The 10228-nt window shown below is 39.8% G+C and overlaps 2 protein-coding genes across 2 annotated transcripts; both read left to right on the top strand.

Moving 5' to 3' along the window:
* Positions 1-908: 908 nt before the first annotated feature.
* On the top strand, positions 909-1424 carry LOC126703978 (uncharacterized). The gene has a single exon (XM_050403027.1). It carries the CDS (start codon positions 909-911, stop codon positions 1422-1424), a length of 516 nt encoding a protein of 171 aa, XP_050258984.1.
* A 4588-nt stretch (positions 1425-6012) lies between these two features.
* On the top strand, positions 6013-6447 carry LOC126703977 (uncharacterized). The gene has a single exon (XM_050403026.1). It carries the CDS (start codon positions 6013-6015, stop codon positions 6445-6447), a length of 435 nt encoding a protein of 144 aa, XP_050258983.1.
* The last annotated feature ends 3781 nt before the right edge of the window (positions 6448-10228 follow it).

The following is a 10228-nucleotide window of genomic DNA, read 5'->3' as shown; positions in this document are numbered from 1 at the left end:
ACAAAGTATGAAAGATGCATTTGGGAAAGTTTGGAAGCTAAAGTAGAATGGTTTGTCTGATTATTTTGAGCTAACAAAGATGCATGATTTCTATAGGCTACTAATACGTCAATTTGAACTTTGTATACAAGATATCGCAGAATGTAACGTGCGTAGGATTCTAATCATGAAGGTTATAAATTAATTGATGAAAGTTAACTTTGTATTCAACACTATTGCGAAATTTCTTTGTCCTGATTATTATTTCTACCTTATGAATTAAGGATATTGTTCACCTAAAAAATTACTCCCACTTAAGCTTTTGTTCTGCTTGAATGCTATCTTGCATTCTCTATTAGCATATGAAGTAGAATTGTTTATGCCGACTTATATGATTTCTAACCAAGTTTTTTTTTTTTTTTTTTTGGGCTTCATTATCCTTTTAAAATATAATAGTTTTTAAGCCAATGAAAACTATTGCTCAACGTCTAACTTGTCAATAAATAAATAAATAAATAAACTTAATTACCATTTCAATAATGACTTAGTTTTAACTGTTCTAATCATATCATAAAATAATTATTTGAAGTTTGATAGTATTTTCCTCGTGCCTTCCAAGTGCAACAAAACTAGTAATCTATAAACAAGAAAGTTGTCGGTTGTCACGTCAAATATGTATAATGTTTATAAATCACTGCTTACCTTATAGAATTGTAAGCTTACATCATTCTAGATTCATTTGAGAGATTCACCGAAAACTCTCCCTTCGTAGGAGCCTTCTCTCTCCAAAGGAGCTTTCCCTCTCGACCTTCCTCGAGTCTCCCTCCCTCTTGCTAAGGGTTCTTTCTTTACACCATACTCCCATTACCCACACCATCTAAACCCACCTCATCCCACCACTTCAGACCAACGCTCAGCCCCACGCAAACATGGATATGACCATGTTAGAAGACTTGCAACATCTCTGTCTCACAAAAGACGAAGAAGAAGACATTCAAATCTCCTCCATGTACAGATCAGACCTTATTGAGGAGTGTGCTTTAAGCCTATTCGGTAAGCTTCTCACTGACAGACATCAGAACCAACGTGCCTTGAAAAGCACCCTTAAAGCCGCCTGGAAGATGGGCTCGGATCTGAGAATTGTAGATGTAGGAAAGAACATCTACCAATTTAAGTTCAACTCAGGATTTCAGTTAGAATGGGTTGAAAGAAACGGTCCTTGGGACTTCGACAATAATCTACTTCTTCTATGCAGATGGAAAAGAGGCCTCTCGGCCTCAAACATTACTTTCACTCATGCTCCTTTTTGGGTTCAAATTTGGGGCCTCCCTTTCGAAAACCTGTCTGAGGATGTTGGAAAAGATTTGGGTAACAACTTGGGGCGTTATCTAGAAATGGACAAGCGCATGTGGCTAACGGAGCAAGCAAGATTCCTGAGAATCTAGGTTGAAATCCCTCTCAATAAACCTCTTCGCAGAGGAGGTAACATTCTCAGCCTTGATGGGGAAAAAGCCTAGGTTAATTTTAAATATGAGAGGCTGCCTTCTTTCTGCTTCGTGTGTGGTTTCTTGGGTCATGATGAAAAGCATTACCCAAATCCTCCTTGTAATCCTAATTCTCCCAAGCAATACGGAGAATGGCTGAGGGCAAATGGCAACCAGAAAAACATACGAAGAATGGCTGAGGGCAAATGGCAACCAGAAAAACAGTGCTGATAGACCAAAATCCTCAAACAACTGGGGTTATGAAGACGAACAATCAGGCCACTCAAGTGCAAGATCCGAACCGGCAACAATTAACCCATCGGACTCCATCTCCAACCCAGGGGTACAATCGGAACTCCACGAAAGTCACCAAAGCAAAGACTTAATGGAGCCCAAGGAATCTAACAGAAAAGAAAAGGCAATCTCACAAGCGGCAGATTTTTAGGGGAGTAACAGGCAAAGTACAAATTTCAAATTTCCCCAGTTAGACTACCCTTCACGCGACAATGACAGGTCTGAAGCCTCAAGTAAAGCTGCTAGGGACGAAGCTTCTGGAGTGGGCCAAACTTCTCATCCTCACCTTGAAGCCCATGAAGTCACTAGCCCAATAAAACCCACCATAAATGACCCCACTCCCATGCAAAAGCCCATCTCGCCTCCTAATATGTCTCAACTGAAAGGAAAAGCAAATTTAAAGAGAATAGCCTGCGAAAAAGGCAAATAGGCCCAAGGTGAACAAAACGCCAGCCTCTTAGGTTATAAAAGGTCTAGTAAGTTTGTTTTTCTGATGAACTCGAAGGACTCTCCCACAAAAAAGGTTGTGTGAAACACACCTCCAAAGCACAGAACCTGCCCCTGCAATATCAGCGGTGGCTGCTAAGCAGCATCGCCGGGCACAATGAATGCCTTATGTTGGAACTGCCGGGGAATTGGGAACCCCCGGATAGTTTATACGTTGTGCGATTACGTGCGGTGATGGACTCCCTATTTAGTCTTCCTAGTGGAGACCAAAGCAAATCACAAACGTATGGAGAAAATAAAATTTAACCTGGGTTTCTTAAATGGCCTTATAGTTCCCAACTAGAGGAGAAGAGGGGGACTTGCTCTTTTCTGGTCAAAAGATGTCAAGCTTGAGATTAAATCATACTCTTAGAATCATATTGATGCTACCATCATAGAGCAAGAAAGCAATTCCACCTAGAGATTCACGGGGTTCTATGGCCATCCAGAATCTCACTTAAGGAAAGATTCTTGGAAACTTCTCTCTTATCTTAACAACCAATTCTCTTTGCCTTGGTTTTGCTACGACAATTTTAATGAAATTCTGTCTTTGTCTGAAAAATCAGGTGGCCCTCTAAGAACTCAGTGTCAAATGGACGGCTTTAGGGATGCGGTAAATAATTGTGGTTTTCAGGACCTCGGTTTCTAAGGGCCCCAGTATGCCTGGTGCAATATGCGAGAAGGCAGTGACCGGGTTTACCTTCACCTGGACCATGCCTTTGCAAACTCAGATTGGCTAAACAAGTTCAATAATTGCAAGGTTCATCATGTCACTAATTCCACCTCCGATCATTGTATCTTGAGAATATCTGACTCAAATGCCCCTCCCCCTCATCGGAATCGCCGTTTTCATTTCGAAGCTTTGTGGGCCAAACGTGATGACTATTATGGCATTGTGGAGGCTGCTTGGAATAGGGGTTGTCTCTCCAACACTCCAGAAGGTATTGCTGCCAATCTAAGTCTCTGTGCATCTGAATTATCCATATGGAGTAAAGATGTTATTGGAAATATCCCAAAGAAAATCCAAGAGAAGAGGAAATTGTTGCACTCCCTTACTGTACAAGATCGGGATGGCTCTCATAGCGCTGCAATTAATGAGTTGAGAAAAGAGTTAAATGGTCTTTTGGACATGAAGAGACACTTTGGCATTAGAGAAGCAAAATCCACTAGTATAAAGAAGGTGATAGAAACACAAAGTTCTTTCACACTAGAGCTTCTGAGAGAAGAAAGAAAAACACCATTTTGGGATTATGGAATGATGAAGGCTTTTGGTGTGATGACAGAGACAATATTGCTCGCACAGCGGTGGATTATTTCACAAAGATTTACACTTCTAGCTCTCCAAGCAGAATTGAGGATGTCTTTAACACCATCCTAACTCGGGTTTCAGACGATATGAATGCTGAGCTCACCAAAACCTTCACCAGTGAAGAAGTTCTGAGAGCCCTCCACCAAATCCATCCGACCAAATCCCCCGACCCCGACGGTATGTCAGCCATTTTCTTTCAAAGATACTGGAGTATAGTGGGTAGAGATATTACTAATATGGTCTTAAATGTGTTAAATTCGAATTTGCCCATGACTGAAATTAATAAGACTAATATATCTCTAATCCCAAAAATAAATCACCCCGCTAGGATGATAGAGTTCTGTCCTATCAGCTTATGTAACATCACGTACAAGCTCATTTCAAAAGTCCTTGCAAACCAGTTAAATGCTGTCCTTCCCCTTGTGATAGCTGAAAATCAAAGTGCCTTCACAGCAGATAGACTCATAACTGATAATGTCCTTGTGGCATTTGAGCTCATGCATTATTTGAACCACAAAACAGTAGGTAAGGATGGTTTCATGTCCATCAAGCTCGATATGAGCAAGGCGTTTGATCAAGTCGAGTGGGGTTTTATCAAGAGAGTCATGGAAAAATTGGGCTTTCACAGTAAATGGGTCTCTCTTATTATGCAATGTATTTCTACAGTCTCATACTCTGTCATCATCAATGGGGAATCCTATGGATGCATTACCCCCTTGAGGGGCCTTCGTCAAGGTGACCCTCTCCCTCCAGGCCTTTTTCTTCTTTGCGCAGAGGGTCTCTTTGTGCTTATCCACCAAGCTGCAAGAAATCAGGCTCTTAAGGGGGTCTCCATCTGTAGGGGCTGCCCCTCTATCACACACCTCTTCTTCGCAAATGATAGCGTCCTATTTTGCAAGGCTAATGTCCAAGAGTGTAATGAGCTTATGAGCATCCTTGGTGTCTATGAATCTGCTTCGGGTCAAAAAATCAATCCAGATAAGTCCTCGGTCTTCTTTAGCCCAAACACCCCCTCTGCCACTAGGGATGAGATCCTTAATTCTCTTGGCCCAATGCAAGACTCTCAGCACAAGGAGTACCTTGGTCTCCCCTCCTTGATTGGGAAATCAAAAACTCAAGTCTTTGTTGAAATTAAGGAAATAGTGGGCAAGAAACTAGCGGGGTGGAAAGGGAAACTTCTTTCCATTGGTGGTAGGGAAGTTCTTGTCAAAGCCGTGGCACAAGCGGTGCCCACATACACTATGAGTTGTTTCCAACTTCCAAAATCCTTGTGTGACGACTTGGAAAGAATGATGAAAAACTTTTGGTGGGGCCAAAGAAACCAAGAGTAAAAAATTGCTTGGGTTAGTTGGAAAAAGATGTGTAAGTTCAAATTATATGGTGGCATGGGCTTCCAAAACCTCCAAGCCTTAAACCTAGCCTTACTTGCAAAACAAGGGTGGCAGATTCTCACAAATCCCACCTCCTTGGTTGCTCGGGTCTATAAAGCAAAATACTTCCCCTTTGAGGATGTTCTAAACTCAAGGATTGGAAGTAATCCTAGCTATGCTTGGAGAAGCATCCATAACAGCTTAAGGGTTTTAAAAGAAGGCACTCGTTGGAGGGTGGGTAACGGCAAATGGATCCATATTTGGGATGATAGTTGGCTCCCAACACCAACCACCTATAAGGTGATCTCACCTCAATCAAATTTTGGCAACTTCTCAATGGTCTCATCACTCATAGAAGAGGATACAAAATGGTGGAAAACGGATTTGGTGAGGTCTATCTTTCTACCTTTTTAGGCTGAATCTATTCTCAAGATCCCTATTAGCTATAGCCTTCCCGAAGACCAGCTCATTTGGATGGGCAACAAAAGGTTCCTTCATTGTGAAAAGCGCGTACTATATTGCTATGCGTATGGTTGGTGAAGATGAAACTGGTGAGAGCACAGCTGAGCACAACCAAACCTCTTTCTGGAAAACCATTGGGCATCTAAATGTTACGCCAAAGGTTTGGATCTTTGCTTGGAGAGTTTGCAGAAATGGCCTTCCAACCATGCTAAACCTTTGTTGCCGAGGTCTTAACATTTCTGGTTTTTGCCCGTTATGTGACAAGGAAATGGAATCCATCCAACATGCCCTGCTCCTTTGCTCCCATGCCAAACAAACCTGGGTTTATTGGTCTAACTGCCCAGTGAATTTATCAACTACAAATGTTGACTTTATGAACCTTGCTTCTAAGTTCATTGGCTTTGGCCTGCTAAGGGAGTTGGACTTATTCTTCACGGTCTTATGGTCAATCTGGGGGAATAGAAATCAAGCCATTCACAATGACTATGCAATCTCGCCAGCCCAGGTTTAGGATTCTGCTAAAAGAGCTTTCTTGGATTTTAATGATGCTCGGCTCACCTCTCTCCCATCCCTCCCCCCTACCCGTGACCATTGGACTGCTCCACCAACTAGCTTTTTTAAGGTCAACATGGACGGCGCAACTGAAGCAGGGGGTGGTAACTCCTACATCGGAGTCGTTATTAGGGACTCCTACATTGGTGCTCTTAGTTTAGTCCTCCCTTCTTGTTTCCCTACTGAAACTATAGAAGCATATGCGCTACTTCATGGAGTCCTTTTTGCCTCAGAGATGCAGATTGACCAGGCCTTTTTTGAGTCCGATGCACTATCCATCATCCTCAGCTTATCTTCTAGGGTTGCTGGCAACGATTTCAGCCACATCCTTGAGGACATTAGGGTAGCGTCTAGCACCTTCAGCCACTGTTCCTTCCATCACCTGAAAAGGGATGGCAACAGAGCAGCACACACTCTGGCAAAAGAAGCTAAATCTTCAGGCCAATCCAAAATTTGGAAAGGAATCCTTCCCCCTTGTATTCTGAATATTCTTAGAGATGATCTGATGTAATCTCTTCCTTCTTGGCTCTGTTGTATTTCAATTTCAGTGTGGAATGATATTTCTTCTAAGTTTCCCATCAAAAAAAAAAAAAAAAAAATGAGAGATTCACCGCATGGCTAACATTAGAAGTGCCAAACATGCCAAATGGCAGAGCCCTTTTTTTGGATGAAAAAGAAAAGCTTTACTTATATAATAATATACTAGTCATAACTGATGCGCGGTTTAGTTAGCAAAAATTATGTATGTTCACTTTATTCAATAGTACAATTAATTATAAATGATTTTGAATTAATAATTCCAACACAATATAATAGTCATAAGAGAAGAACAAAAATAAAATTTTAACGCAAAATTACACTATTAAAAAAGGATATTGTTTGTAAAAAAAATAAAATAAAATACTGATGTAGAACAGACAGTACATGCCTTCTTGGAGCAGCAAAGGTGCCAGAAATCATGACGCAAAATCTAGGGAGTACCAACAGATGCCATCAGGGCGACGATGCCGGAATTGCATAAAATTTGGTAAGTTGAAGGGAAACAACATTCTAGTCCAGACCTGAGACTCAAGGGTCGCCCAAATTTAGGCGAATTCCTTCATTAAGGCCCTGAAAACAGTGTTTTTGCAATTTTTAGTAATATTTGTTCTTACTTAATAACTTTTAGTTTAAAAATCATAATAAGGTCTCGTTTGTTTTGAAATATCTCTTAGAGAAAGTATTTTCAATTTCCACAATTATCTCAATTTTGCTATTTTTGGAAAAAATTACTATTTTGCCACCTAATTACGTGATTAGCACGATTAGAGTTTCTGGATGTTTTTCTAGCCGCCCTAGTTTTTTATTTTTTATTTTTTTTAACTATTTAAACATTTTGAGCCTCCAGGGCATTTCAGTTTTTTAGATTTATAATATATATATATATATATATATTTATGTATACAGACTTTGTCTATTTCTCTCTAGTGGATTTCAGAACCCTATCACCTTATGGATTCAAGGAACTCTTTGTGGATTCTAGGTTTTTATTCAAAAGCTAACATGTTTAATTTCTTTTTCCATTTAGAAATCAATGTGTATGTTTTCTTGTAGTTTCCGCAACATCAAATATTGTTGTTCATTTTCACGACATCAGATATTGTTGTTCATTTCTCAACCATCTTTATTATCATCCCCACATGCTATTATTGCTAAAGTAATTATAAACCTGGGGTTGTCATGTTAGTAGGATGAAAAATTAGTGAGTTCACAAACTCTATTAATGATGACAATTGTAAATTCTCCATGGAAACCTAAGTTTCATTGGACAATTTGGGAATATGGAAATTCTATATTTCAATTTCAGAAGCACTACCTATGGTCCTAAAACTAACAACCTCTTTCTTTGTCAAACTCTCCAATTTCTCATAACTCTCTCTACCCTTCTTCTCATCAAACTTCAACCAAAAACCATGATTCTCAGGAACTTTCTTCTTCAATGTAATGCCAAAATAACCTTCTAAATTTCTTCAAAATCTCTACAAAATCGTAAAAATAAAATGAAACAATATAAAGATGTAAGCTTTGACATTGTAGCCATGAGGAATGTTGACTTTGCTAAAATTTGAGGGATCACATTCATCACAAATTAACAACAAAAAACATTCCCAAAAAAACATGAAATATTTATGCCATCTTAAGTTTCACTATTGCAACTGAAACCTCCATGATTGACTCTTTTATATGTCACAATTAATCCTTTTTTTTACACCAAAAAAGGAAGAAATACAAACAGTTAAATAACAATAGGAGACATATGAGTCCAACAAACATGAGTTGGCACATTAGTAGCCTGACTTGCTACATGGTATACATTTTCAAGGACAACCTTAGGAACAAAAATCAGCTTAAACACTACACCAACTTGTTGTATGCAGCTAAGATCTGCCATCATTGTTCTTTCTCTCCAATCAGGCTTAGCACACCCATTAAAGAGGACTAACTTTCTGCAGTTGCTGAGTACCAAAACTTGCTAAAAACCAAGGGTCCTTGCCTGGATAGAGGCTTCCACTAGAGCTTCATGCAAAGCACCAGCAGCTGAGTATGCTACACAACTTCTGACCCCTCAAAGCACCACTTCACCTTCTTTGTTCTTAGCCTCATAAGCAAAAGCACTACCAAAATGACCCCTCCTTCTTGCACCTGCTAGTTTAAGAACTATTTGCCACTAACCCCCAATAGGATTGGGATCGCTTAAGTGTTTGTACTCCTTGAATTGTTGAGACTCTTCCTTGCTAAAAGCTTCTTGGTACCTGCAAGACAAAGTTTGAGCCATTAACAACACACCAAGAGGGTCTGGTTGAATATTGTCATGTACAACCACATTCCTATGGTTCCAAATTGACCACAGAATTGTAAATAGATTTTGCAAAAAACTCATACCCTCTGGATTCAACTTCTTATGTCTGATCAACAAGGAACAAATCCAATTTTGGACCGAGATGTTAGACAAAGAAGAGATATGGAAACACAAAGTGGATCCATTCCAGATGGTTCTAGCAAACTAACAAGAAAGAAACAGATGCATGGAGCTTTCAACTTCAACATTACAAAAGGGGCAATCTCTATTGGCATTAATCCATCTACTATTTAGATTCAAAAAAGTGATGAGACAGTCATGTAGCATCTTCCAAACATAAGTCCCAATCTTCATAGGAAGCTTAACTCTCCAAATCAATCTCCAAACTACCTTAGGAATTGAGACACTAGGCCTAGAATTAGAACAGGAGGCTTGAAAGTCTTCCAAAAGTAAGGAATAAGCCTTATGAACTTGGAAGTCACCAGAAGATGAGTGCTTCCAAAGCAGTTTATCATTGAAGCATCCTGTTTTGGAAATAGGCATACTAAAAATCTCATTGCAAACCTAGTGAGGATATAAACTCCTGATCAAGTCAGGTTTCCAATCACCTGTGGACTGATTGATAAGATCAGCTACAGTCCTAGGATCAGCTTGAAAACAACTAGAAACTCCAAGGTTGGCTGATGGAGAAAACCAATCTTTGTGAGCTAAGGGAATATCAGAACCCCTCCCTATCCACCATTTACCTTCCTTAAGTTTAATATTTTTTGATTTAATGATGTTCCTCCAAATCCATGAATTATGAGGTTTGGGAGAACAATCATGAATAGAGCCTCTAGGATAGTATTTACCCTTTAAAGTCCTAGCCAAGAGTGATTGAGGGTTATAGGCAATCCCCCAAAATTGCTTAGCTAGCATGGCCTGGTTCATTAACTTAAACTTTTTCAAACCTAGTCCTCCTTCTCTCCTAGGCTTGCAAACCTCATTCCAATTGATAAGGTGCAATTTACGAGTTCCTGGATCATGACCTCACCAAAAGGTTCTAGTGGTAGCATCTAGTTTATCACAGACTATATCAGGTACCCTGAAACAAGAGAAAGTGTACAAAGGCATGGACTGCAAGACAGAGGAGATTAGGGTAGTCCTACCAGCTTGGGAGAGCAACTTAGCCTTCCACCTTTGAAGTTTTGACTGAAGCTTCTCCACCAAATAATGGAAATCAGCAACCCATCTTTCCCTAAGCTTAAAGTTGACTCCTAAATACTTACTAGGATTAACCACAAAATTGACCTGGAGTTGTAAAGCTAAACTTTCCTGGTCCTCCCTAGACATGTTTGGAGAACAGAATAAGTCAGACTTATCCAAGTTATTTTTCTGTCCTGAAAGGATACAATACCACTCCAGAGTTGTTCTTAATGTGGCAAGAGACTTAGCATTATTTCTAAAAAATAGT

Source organism: Quercus robur, chromosome 10 (genome assembly GCF_932294415.1).
Source record: "Quercus robur chromosome 10, dhQueRobu3.1, whole genome shotgun sequence".
NCBI lineage: Eukaryota > Viridiplantae > Streptophyta > Magnoliopsida > Fagales > Fagaceae > Quercus > Quercus robur.
This window is presented reverse-complemented; position numbering and strand designations above follow the sequence as displayed.